The sequence below is a fragment of the Xenopus laevis genome, chromosome 5S (genome assembly GCF_017654675.1).
Source record: "Xenopus laevis strain J_2021 chromosome 5S, Xenopus_laevis_v10.1, whole genome shotgun sequence".
Classification (NCBI taxonomy): Eukaryota; Metazoa; Chordata; class Amphibia; order Anura; family Pipidae; genus Xenopus; species Xenopus laevis.
Window position 1 is genome coordinate 58132373 of NC_054380.1, and position 13021 is coordinate 58145393.

Consider the following 13021-nt stretch of genomic DNA (forward strand, 5'->3'; position numbering starts at 1 on the left):
GGTTTCTCTTTACTCGTCCATAGATCATGAAATTGGTTTGCAAGCCATAGGTTTTTGGCTGACACTGACACAAATCTTTCCACCGACTCAAAATGAAGTTATAATGGAGGCGATTGAGTTTTTATTACATTCAAATTATTTTCTCTTTAATGGGCAATTTTATTTGCAATTACGTGGGGCCGCAATGGGGGCATCGTTCTCACCCACCTATGCTAATTTGGTAATGGGTTGGTGGGAAGGATCTTCATTTTTGGAGACCAGAATCCCTATAGACATCAAATTATACGTCTTTACAGGTACTTCGATGACTGTATTGGTATTTGGGAAGGGGATGATGTCTCTTTTGCGGCCTTTGTCTCATATTGTAACCATACGGTTAGGGGGATACAGTTCACCTATGAAACCAATGAGACAGATATACCCTTTTTGGATGTAGTTTTCAAAAGCCATGAAGGTAAGATCTCCACAGACCTTTTCCGCAAAGCTATTACACGTAACACCCTTCTCCACGCAGAGAGCAGCCATCCAGAGGCATGCTTGAGGGGCATCCCAGTGGGGCAGTTCTTGCGGTTGCGTCGAGTCTGCTCTTCCTGGGATAGTTTTCATGAACAAGCTATGCAGCTGTGGGATCGCTTTGCGGAAAGGGGCTATTGTGAAGATGTTATCAAAGCTGCATATGATAAGGCGGTGTTAGCGGACAGAGAGCAATTATTGCGTCCCAAGCCCAAGCCTGAGGTTGGATCCAGAGTGCATCATGTTCAGAGAGGGCAACCTGCTGTTCGTTTTTGTACCACCTATAGTCGAGATACCTATTCGATTAGGAGGAGTGTTAATAAATATTGGGGGATACTTTTACAAGACCCCGTACTTGCTAAATTTTTAGATAAAACACCCTCCTTTGTGTTTAAAAGAGGGAAAAATCTGGCGTCTCACATCTCCAGAAGTTTATTTATGTCTAAGGGACAAACTGAGAGTAAACCTTGGCTCAAATTTAAGGGGGTTTACAAATGTGGCCGCACCAGATGCAAATCATGTTCATGGATTAATGTATCTAAACAGTTTCAGAGCTCAGTGGTAGGTACTGTATATGACATTAAGGAATACTTTAACTGTATGTCGAAAGGGGTGATCTATCTGGCGACATGTGAATGTGGGGCCCTATATGTGGGTAAAACCATTAGACGGGCGGGCACCCGCATCTTAGAACATATTTCAGCAACCAACCGATTGGATACTAAATCGGCTATAGCAAAGCATCTACTTGAAAAACATCAGGGGTCTGATTGTTTGTCTTTTCAAATTATAGATAAACCCCCCAGAAATATAAGAAAGGGAGATTTAGATCAGAAATTATTGAGGCTAGAGGCCTATTGGATTTTTTATTTGAAAACTACAGAGAATTATGGGGGCCTCAATAGAGAATGGGAGTTATCTTGCTTTTGTAACTGATGCATTTCTATCTATTTTGTTTTGTTTTGTATTATTATATGTGGTATCGATTATGAATTATTATAGTTGAATGCTTTTGCAATATATCTATATGTGTATATATATAATAACAAATATTGTCTATTTATTTATATGTTTTTTGATTTACATTGATCCCCACGTTATGAACTATGTACTAGTCTGTGATAGAATATATTATGTTATATGAATTGGCTATTCATAAAATGTTGCAATTTAAGTGTATACATTTCTACAGGATTATAAGACTGTTGCAACATTGTTTTTGTAAGCTGTGACAAATTTCTATTTCTCAGATGAGTCTGACCTGCCCAGTAGGTGGATTAACATAATTACCTGCTGCTTTGGATCGTTCTGATGTTTATATTATATGCTAAATGTCCTGATTGGGTTAAATGTTTTTATGGGCTGGGCCTAGTGGTTTTATTAACGGTGTTGGGGGTGGGTTTCCCTATGCTTCTGAGGAAGTGGCGAGATGCCACGAAACGCGTCAAGTGTGGGGGAGGTCATGTCCACATATGTACTGCACTGATGATTTTAAAATGACTTTTTCAATAAAGAAGGCGTGATTTTTCCAAACCACCGTGTGCTCCATATTCCCAATCGCTGAAGTTATGTACAATACGTCTGGATCCGGGGACGCTTAATATGTTGTAGCACTGGTGGAATAGGACCCGTGGACATAAGAGGGTGAGTGCATGCGAATTGAAAATCTCACTTAAAGGACCAGTAACATCAAAAAAAATTTTAAAAAAATTTGTTAGTTTACAAGGAAAAATAAACACCAAAACAAATTGAACTTTTAAATTGCAAAGCCTTATTAAGAAATAACTTACCAAAACTCCACTTCCTGTCCTCTTCAAAACAGGCGACACGGCGACCATCCATCCTACAGTGCTTGATTTCTCCTCCCTGACTACTGACAGCATGTGAAGGAGGCTGAGGCTCAGCTCTCATGCTCTGGGCAGGCATGACAGGTGAGCCAAACGTAGCTTCCCAGAGTCTGCAGCGCTTCCCCTATTCCCTTGCTCCCCACAGCTGTGCCCATCTGATTGTGCCCGGGGCCGACTACAGGGTGGCAGTGGCAGGAGGAGGCTACACGGCATGTGTACTGCCCCCATTTATGTTTATTTAATTAAAAGTGTGAAGATGCATCACATCTCCTCCATGCACACAAAAACACCACAAGGGGAACGGCGGCCCAGCGACCCCCCCTAGAGCAAAAGCAAACTGCCAACTAGAGATTTCATTAGCCAACACTGCTGGAAGCAATAGTCCTACGGAGGCTGAAAAGTGGACAATCCTTTGGTCACATAAATCCCCTGTACTCAGTCCTTCATGTAAAAGTAGCCGCCCCAGGCTTTCCAGACACAGACGCCCAATACAAAGAAGAGCTGAATACCGGGTTACCTTGCCAAGAAGCCTGCCCTTATCGTACGCCTTGCTGGTCAGCGGATCTGTTATGACCTTACACGGCTGCTGCGGAGGACACTGAGGATCAGGCTTGGCTGAGCGGGGAATCGCCCAGTATGCCCCTACCCTAAGGCTACTGGGTATTAAAGTTACTAATGGAATTCTTCAGTATGATTCTGCAGAGAACCACATCTGATCAACAGAATTAAAATTCTCCAGAGAAATTATAACTTTTTAAATAATTTTTTGACTATTCACAGAAAATAAAGTTATTTTGGCACAGGGAAAAAAAGTCAGCAAAGTTTGGTAACCTCTGTTTTGGTAATTATTTAATTTTAAATTAACCTTGAAAGCAGTTAGAAAAAATCTAGAATTAGACATTTGGTTTTTGTTCAGATTCTGCCACTTTACATTTTCTGAACAGACATATGTAATATATTTGAATAATTTAAGAGGAAGCATTTTTCCCTTATTTTATTAAATATATGCGTATGTGTTAGCTTGAACCTCTATGGCACCAATCAGTATGTTTCCTTATGAAAGATAAGGTGGAAGTCTATATGCATACCATATAACAGAAAGTGCACTTGCAGCGTGACGTGGGGGTTGATCTGTATGTATATTGCAACATTAGAGATTTCCCATAGCAATGCCTAACATAACGTTTGTCACAATGCACCTTAAAACTGTGTGTGGTTGAACAGCCCTTACAGATCTCACAGTATTTAGCTATAGGAGCTGATCCTTTACTGCCTGCTTGTAATGCCCTCTCTCTTAGTGACTGAGTTAGTGGGGGGCAGTGTAATATGACGTTAATAGCAAGGGTAGAAGCAATGGCATTTTCAGTTTACCTGCGGGGTAGCTGTTGAATCCGGATCCGTAATCCGTAATCATCTTTCCCCACATACCTACGTGGGCGCGTTCCAGTGGGGTAGGAAATAAATAAGGAGTCAGAGTCAAGGCAAATCCACAGTATTAATATGGGGGAGGATAAAAGGAGGCCTTTGTGGTAGGGAGCTGATCAGACCCGAAGTCCCTGATGAGGATCATGTTTAGTGGATAAATGCCCATCTGCTTGCAGCCATACTCGGTCGCCAATGCTTTTTCCTTTGTCCAGGGCCCGGTGGTCTCAGTCCGGTTTCCAAGCTAGATTGCTGCTGGCAGCGAGGGGTGGGAGAAGGGGTGGGAAAGGAGGAGCCAAGACTGAAACCAGAGGCCATTCACTCTGACTCAACAACGCCCACGGCAGCCCATATTATCTGTTCACAAAACAGCAGCTCACAGTGTTAGTTCCAAGCCTGTAGGTTGCATGCCCTAGTCCTTCCCTGCCCTGACAATAGGTTCAAAATGTAATTCTGTGAATAGTCCATCAACAAGAAAAAGAGTCACATGCTTTTCTCTTGCAGTCAGTATAGGAGACAAGTTGAATACATACCGAGGAGAGACTGCAAAGGAATAACAGGATTTGGGCTTTGTGTGAAATTCTCTCCTACTTCAGTGTTGCTTGCAGAACAGCTCCCCAACTCCTCTAAAGGCAATCAGCCATGCATAGGTTGATTACATACTAATCTAAATTATCAGGACAGGGGTTGAACTGATTTTTTTTATTTAAGCCCGAGCATGCTTCCAATTACAGTCACAGTGCAAACAAATGTGCAAAAACACAAAGTGTAAAGAGCGCAAAGTGTGACTAATCCTTAAAAAAGGTCCATTAAAACATGTCACCTGGCCAAAAGGCAGAAATATAAACAAAGGCTCCCCTTAACTGAAGCTAGGGTGAGACCCTTTACCCCGACCTCCTTTGCCATAAGGTACAGAAGGGAGGCAAGGGTCTTTGAACCCCTTCACCTCAAGGCTAGGGGGTCCCTTTACTCCAGTCAAAAGGCTTATAAGGGGTCTGGAGCGACAATGTTCATTCGAGAAGAACCCAGCAACTTTGTGCCCTCTTCTGGACCAGGGAATTCAGGGGGGAAGGATCCTAATGGCCACACATCTCCCCCCCCCCCCAGATCAGTGCACATAGATCCAAAAGTGCAAAAAGAAAACAGTGCCATAGCGACCAATAACTAGGGTAAATCAAAGGGTGACCAAAAGTGGTCCCAGCCTAATAGCCAGATTTGTAAAAATGATTGTCTATCCTGTGTGCCAAAAGGCTGGGATTAAGAGCAAGGTGTTGCAATGAGGTGCCAGAGTAAAGTGTGCTAGTGATGTGCTCACAGATAGTAGTGCAAGACCTGTGAGGTAAGACACCCCAGGTGTGAAAATCCTGGGATGCAAAAAAACTCAGGCTTCAAAGCAAAGCCTCCTGGCCCCTAGACTCAACCCAGTGGTTCTCTGTTCTGTCAGTCAAGTGGTGTGCTTACCCTGCTGTTAAACTGATAAGAACACATACTACACTCGATACTACACTTGATCTTTCATTATTCATTATTTTTATTGAAGGTATTTTCAGTTGTTTCTTATAACGTTAAGTATCCAGTGTTAACAGAAAATTGTACAAGTCAACATATATAGCATTTTTAAACATCTATTATTATAAATGTATTTATTGAAGGTATTTTCAGTTTTTTCTTATAACGTTAAGTTGAACTGGTACATTATATCTGTCCTGAAGAACTGTCCAGCTAATAATTTTGTAATGTAGTATGTACTGGCGAATATGTGTAAGCCCTTTATCTATCCGCCAACAGAATTGTTTAGGCTTCTGACCAGGTGGAAAGCCAGGGTTATTAAATAAGGGTGCTAGAGAATGAAGTTTAGAAAGCCATTTAGGTTTAGTGCTTATAGAGTGCCATATGGCAAACGTATGCTGTATAATTGGGAAAGTTATTGACTTATGTGATGTGATGTTTCTTAAAGGAGAAGGAAAGCTACGGAGGCATTTTATTGCCAATAGATTAGCTGCAATAGTGCAAGCTAGAATGCTATATTTATTCTGTAGAATGTTTTACCATATCTGAGTAAACAGCTCTAGAAACTCTCTGTTTGTTTAGGATAGGAGCTGCAGGATTAACATGGTGTGACATCACTTCCTGCCTGAGTCTCTCCCTGCTCTGGGCTCAGATTACAGTAGAGAAGGGAGGGGGGGGAGAGGAGCAAACTGAGCATGCTCTTGCCCAGGGCAATGAGGTTTAAGCTGAAAACAGGAAGTCTGATACAGAAGCCCATGAGTACACAATAGAAGGAAAATAATGCTGTGTTTCTTTTGACAGGGGACTCAGAGCAACATTACTTTGGGGGTTTACTGGTATATTTAGATGGACCTTTCTGATAAGGCTTACTTAGTTTTTAACCTTTCCTTCTCCTTTAAGTACATTGAAGATCGGATACTACACTTGATCTTAGTTAAAAGGCAGACAAGATAAAATACATTGCTTTGGCATTTAAAATGTTTATACCTGCACAATTAACAAATTGACCAATATCTACAGTCAGGGGCATAACTTAATGTGTTAGACCCCACAATCACCTGCTCCCTGTGATTTGCATCCAAATTATTGTTAACCACCTCAATTAAAATGCATTCAGGTATATCCCAATATACCCCAGAAATAGGTAAAGCTTGGAGCGAAATCAGAATTGTGGCGAGAAAGAGAATACATTGTGGTCAGGATACTATGGATTGCACATTATTGCAGTTTATTTTGTTTTATTAGTGATAGAAATGCCTCACACCTTGATGAAACATCTGCATCTATAGCCCTGAAAGTGGTTCTCCTGGTTTCTCATATAAACTGGCACAAGGATACCCATCACTCAATAATATACTTGCCTGGCTCGTCTAGTTCCAGTGTACTGCAGTAAGTAGCAGGTCTGGATTGGGATTTAAAATAGGCCCTGGCATTTCAAGTACACATAGGCCCAAACAGCCTCCAACCAGCCCACTAAATACTGACCGTCTATGGCATCTTACAGCAGCCTCTCTGGCATTTGCCAAAATACACAAATTGTCAGTCAAGGCCTGGTCAAAACATTACAATACATGGTGTACCTATCAAAGCTACTTCTTCTGGCTATGAAGCTAGAAGGGGATATGTGAACAATAATCTTGCAGGCCACTAACCCCGATATTAATTGTATCTGTATTTATTGATCTGTAGCATGGCATATATAAGATATATTGATCTGTAGCATGGCATATATAAGATGTTTGCACACCTGACCTTAACCTGCAAATCCTTAACTGCATTCAATTCTAACCTGTAAAAACTTAACCTGCATTCGACCCTAACCCACAACTGTTGACATTGTAGGACCAACCCATACCCACGTCTTCTTGCTCTGTATGCTACTTCTGTGTACACCTCTGGTTCCAAGACAGGAGGTCTTCTGAAGCAAAGGTGATGTGTTCTCTAGTTCGACCTGCACCCATTCCTAACCCACAATGGTTGGCTATATTTCACCCTGAACGTGCCCAAAAGGTGTTCAACCTGTGGGTCACTGCGTGTTTCTGGTCAACCCACACATCACTAGTACATACCTCTCAACATCGGAAAAATGGAAAGAGGGACAAAAGATCTGCTGCACGTAATACTGTGAAATTTTTTGGACCATGCTCATTTTATGGCCACAGCCCCTAATTACCATGCCCATTTTACAAAATTTGGGAGTTTTAGGGCGAAGTTTTATGTGTTATAAAAGTTTTGCTAATGAAGGTGAGTTGTCCTTTAAGCTTAAATAGATACATTTGTATCTTTGCTTATCTTAAATTGTTACAAATGAATTGAAGTGCAGCTGCTGAGTGTTCTGGGCTCATAATTTTACAATACATTCAAGGTTAACTTACACAACATGCATGCTCCCATATGTAATAAAAGGCACAAAATGTGTGCTTTCCCATTAAAAGCTTTATTTACTGTACATTAGGCATTATTATTCGTTTTTAGTCACAAGCCAAGGCACATGAAATGATGTATGTTTTTCACAGCAGATGTTTAGATGCGTTTTGCAATGAGTTATAGGTCCCCACTTCCTGTCTCTGAGTACCACTTCCTGTGTTCAAATCAGTAACTGCTCTCACAAGAAAACATTTATTTAGTGAACAAACCCTCCTCAACAGGGCATTTGAATGAGCAATGCTGGTCTGACAAGTACTAATTAAATCACTTTTTCAGATGCCAGAGACCTGGTCCATAAAAAAAGGATTATTCTAGAAACATTTTTCCCTTAGTTAGTTGTGCAATAATTCTTGGAATAGTAGCACCACTTACACTTTCACACTGGAAAACAACATTCCAATATGCAGTAAATGGAATGTACTATACTGGTTTGCTGTGCATTTCTTTGCAAGCCCAGCTAGGGCAGGCAGCTAAGAGTATTTTTGGTTAAACTCAGATCCAAACCTGACAGACCTAGCTAAAAGCAGACAGTATTTCTGTAAGTTGAGACATGCTGTACAATTATGGGACACAGGTGAAATATCTCAAATTTTTATAAATACCTTTAAAAAATGTAATGGTATGCTGAATCGGCAGAAAACCATGATGTATTACCATTGTTTTACTAACTACAATTTATTTCCAGGCTTTTTCTTACCTGCTTGCTTTTAAATTAATGTTTTCAAATGGTGTACTCTGCGACAACTTATTTATACACAATTTGGTTCTTTCTAACAATATTTCAACCTTGAGCTTAAGGTCTAGATTCATAAGGGGACATCACCTCAGATTGAGGGGGAACAAGTAGTAAACTTGTCACTGACCAACAGACAGCATGCAGCCCCTCCCAATTCCTTGCAATGAAAGATGGATGCCCATTCAGTAGCTAAAGTTACATTAACTGCCTAACAAAGGTAACTTTATTCTTTTCCATTAACTCTTTCACAAGACCTAAGTTGCACAGACTCCTGGATATAGTAAGTAAAATATTAATTAAACATGCAGCAGCAATAGCATGCTGCCAGATTAGATCATGTAATTGTAACCAGAGAAAATTGTGAGGAAAAATCAGCAAATGTTGCCATGACGCTCAGCAAATGTGCGTTGCTCACACACTCAGTTCAACTGACAAACATTTCCCATGGGTTAAGCATAATACAAGGAGTAGTAGAGAAACAACCAGCAGCCCATTATGCCACTTGCACAGTCAGATTCCATAATCCTGTTAAAATAATGTGTTTATGAATGTTATTTCTGTGAGTCCCCATTTTCCTCATTTAAAATACACACTGTATCCCAGGAAACAAGGGGCTTTTGAAGAAAAGAAAAAGTGGTATACTGCTTCCAGTGTTAAAAATCCGAACTGAAGTCTTGACGAATGGCTTAAGTAAATTTGTCACACAACTTATATTGCTACTAGGCCAAATTTACCATGATTCATGCTTGCTGAGTTGCTCTCAGCTTCCTTCAGATGAGTCACAGCTTACTATCAAACAGCCATAAAGCAATGAAGTCCTTACGGTTGTGATCATTGTGTTATGTTTCAGTATCAGTTAATACTTCACAGAAAATGTCAGTGCCAGTAACAGAGTTTAACAGCAAAACACCATCTGAAATAGGCCCAGAGTGAATGCCAAACATCTTACCCCACAACCATTACAAAATATTTCTATAAGCAAACCTTCATAGAATGTGAAAAATGTAGGCAAAACCATAAGATGAGGTAACAACTGCAATGCTCATATGTGGCCTAGATCTGTAACACTCAATGTTGTCTGTCAGATTCAGGTAGTACATAGTGCCTTGAAGTCTGTTAGTTCTAAATCCTCATAGCCAGATAATGTTATTTGGCACATATCTGGCTTACTGAATGGTCAACTGGAATGAGGCTACTGGGATATTAGAAAGACACTTAACACATTTGTCTTGCAGCACTCTATTGGCCTTGTATAACCACATTCCACTAGGTTTTTATTCTATAAGATTGGATAGTTGCAGGGAAATGAAAGATGCATGCTATGCATGCACTGCCTCTATGTGTAAGTTGTAGGTTTACCTCACATTATATAAATATGCACTCCATTTCATCACTATAAGGGTAAATTAAAATGCAACAAAGGGTATGTGTTAAACAGAAACTAAAGCAGAGATCCATCGTAAAGGTAAATCTGGAAGCTCCCTAAATATATTATTTGTGAACTGTATAAAGTCTTTGCTTTTTCTAAGAAAGATGCTAATTTCCTAAAAAATATTTTAATTTTAAACTCTGTAGGAAGTTAGCTGCCCTGGCAAGTAAAGATGGCCATAGATGCAACAATTACATATGATAATCGGTGCGTGTGTGGGAGACAATGTGACCAACATTGGTAAAAAGCTCTAGATATTGATAGTTTCGTTTATCAGGCAGGACTGGAAATTTTGATTGGGCTCCTTTGAAGGTGCTCGAACATCGTAACGTTAACACTGAATCATCAGATAGAGCAAAATAATTATTTTTGTTTTATCTAAATATCTGACAATTCAGCTCTGAACGTTAGCAGAGTGGACGAAAGATCTTTTGTACAACCAATGGTCGTGGGAAAGATCATAATTGTAGCACGTATGGCCACCTTAAGGTTACTGTGTATTAAAGTTACTAATGGAATTCTTCAGTATGCTTCTGCAGAGAACCACATCTGATATCCAGCATTAAAATTCCCCAGAGAAATTATAACTTTTTAATTAAATTATTGACTATTCACAAAAGTTATTTTGGCACAGGGGTAAAAAAAGGTGAAAGGTAGAAAGCATGAAAACCTACAGAATAGGGCCCATTCCCATGTAATGCTATTGGGTGACCTGTTCCGTGGTACTTCAGCACCTATAGTGACAGCCTCACACCAAATATTCATTTGAAGTTGACCCCACATAAGCAAAGTTTGGTAAACTCTGTATTAGCAATCATTTAATTCTAAATTAATCATGTTTAGATTTTGCCACTTTACGTTTTCTGGAGAGATTAATGTAATACATTAGAATAATGCAAGAGGAAGCATTTTCTCTATGGCACCAATGAGTACGTGCAGTAATGATTGGTTTCCATATGAGAGATAAGGAACTATATATATATATATATATATATATATATATATATATATATATATATATATATATATATATATATAATCTATTGCTTTGGCAGTGTTAATGGCAGCGGTAGAAGCAATGGCATTTTCAGTTTACCTGCGGGGTAGCTGTTGAATCCGGATCCGTAATCCGTAATCATTTTTCCCCACATACCTACGTGGGCGCGTTCCAGTGGGGCAGGAAATAAATAAGGAGTCAAGACAAATCCACAGTATTATTCCGGGGGAAGATGAAGGGAGACCTTTGTGGTAGGGAGCTGATCAGACCCGAAGTCCCTGATCTGGATCACGTTTTGTGGATAAATCCCCATCTGCTTGCAGCCATGCTCGATCCCCAATGCTTCTTCCTTTGTGCGGCCCCCTTGCTCTCAGTCCGTTTCCAAGCTAGATTGCTGCAGGCAAGGAGGGGTGTGAGAAGGGGTGGGAAAGGAGGAGCCAAGGCTGAAACCAGAGGCCATTCACTTTCTGACTCAGTAACGCCCCCTTAAAGGGGAACTATTGCAAAATTGAAAATTTGTTAAATGACTCGTTTCTCTAAGGCCTCTGGCCTGCTCTGAGTTTGGGGTCGTATCATCTTCATAACAACTGTCCTCACTCTGATGGGCTGCTGCTGTGTTTTCAAAAGCTCCGTTCCCTTGCCTAAACACACTAATCTCCTGCTTTATTTTTATTTGACCCCCTCTCCTCCCAGAACAGCATGTGAAAAGAAGCAAAGGCTTCCCACACATAACTCCTACTCTCTTCAAGCCTCCCGCATCCAACACTAGCCAGTCCCAAAGTGTAAATAAAAGTTCATTAGAGGGGCGATTCTGCCTGCTCGTGTTTCAGGGGAAGGGGAGGAATTATAGAGAGAAGAGAGCAGTGACAGTATGGAGGAACAGAGAGAAGGACATCTTTGAAGCCAATTAGTACACAAACAACATCAAGCTGCCTTTTCAAATGCATTTCTGGGGGAAAGGGGGAGTGGAAGAAGAAAGCTGTAGATTTCTGCATACCGCCCAACTGTGTTTTTTACAGGACAGTCCCAATTATGACAGCTCAGCCTGCAGTCCTGGATTGTTACTGAAATGTCCCGACTTTCTCTTTGATCTCCAGCACTGAACAGCCATAAAAAGATACAAACTTTCTAATGGTAGAACTACACAGATGATTTCCCCGCGATTGTCCCGGATCCGACGCACTACGCCAAAATGCAGGCGTCAAATCGGATGCCACGGAAAACAAGGTAAGCAACAGCAACGTCGGATGGTGTCGCAGCGTTGGTCAGATGCGACACTACTGTTGGATGCAGATGCTGCATCTGTATCCGCCAGTCATGTTGAACGCTGCAACATCATCCAGCATTTGTATTTCTTACCTTGTTTTCCATCGCATCCAACTTGACGCATTTTGGCGCAGCGCGTCAGATCTGGTACAATCGCAGGGAAATCGTCTGTGTAGTTCTACCCTTAAACTTAATTGGCTTTTGGCAGAGAACCCAGAATATGTGGCAGGTGCACTTAGATACATTTTAACAACAATTTAAGAAAAGCAAAGAAACAATTGTAACAATTTGAGATAAGAAGGTCTCTTGGGGAAACTGCGACTTGCTGCTTAAAGGGCAATTCAACTTCATTAGCAAAACTGTAATAACATAAAAACCACAAAAATGTGTTCAAACTTTCATAACCTGCCAAATTTTGTAAAATGAACATGGTAATTAGGGAGTGTGGACACAAAATGAGTGTGGTTAAAAAAAATTAAGCTGCGCTCCATATGGCCAATCTTTTTGTCTCTCTCTCTCTATTTACAAAATGTTGGGAGGTATGTTACATGTTTAGGTAGGCATTAGGGAAGAAAGCTTGTCAAGCCACTGCACTACCAATGAGCAAGGTGAATATTGCACCATACAATATACCTGTATGGTGCAATTAGCATTAATCCCAATTGTGACTCTGTTACTATTTATAATCAAGCATACTTTATAAAAGTACCAAATAACTAATTTTGGGTGCAGTGTGTTAAAGTTCTGCGCTAATTTAAATACCACAGTCCAGTGCTCCCACACCAGAATGTGTTCATGTTATATTATCACTTACTGATATATGTGCCATTGTATACTGTGGTATTTAAACTACTACTGAACTATAACTCTCCAAA

At 40.5% G+C, this 13021-nt stretch overlaps 1 protein-coding gene across 5 annotated transcripts in view; it reads right to left on the reverse strand.

Annotated features, from left to right (window-relative positions):
• LOC108717915 (centrosomal protein of 85 kDa-like) overlaps positions 1-11905 on the reverse strand; it is a 139544-nt gene extending 127639 nt beyond the window's left edge. The window contains exon 1 of one of the 5 annotated variants that reach the window (XM_018265364.2): positions 10980-11905. In XM_018265364.2, the coding sequence (XP_018120853.1) occupies positions 10980-11034 (55 nt within the window). In that variant the 5' untranslated portion in view covers positions 11035-11905. Of the gene's footprint in view, positions 1-3731; positions 5769-10979 lie in introns of those variants that run through there. The other 4 variants (XM_041564613.1, XM_041564612.1, XM_041564611.1 and 1 more) reach the window with 4 other exon arrangements.
• Positions 11906-13021: the final 1116 nt, after the last annotated feature.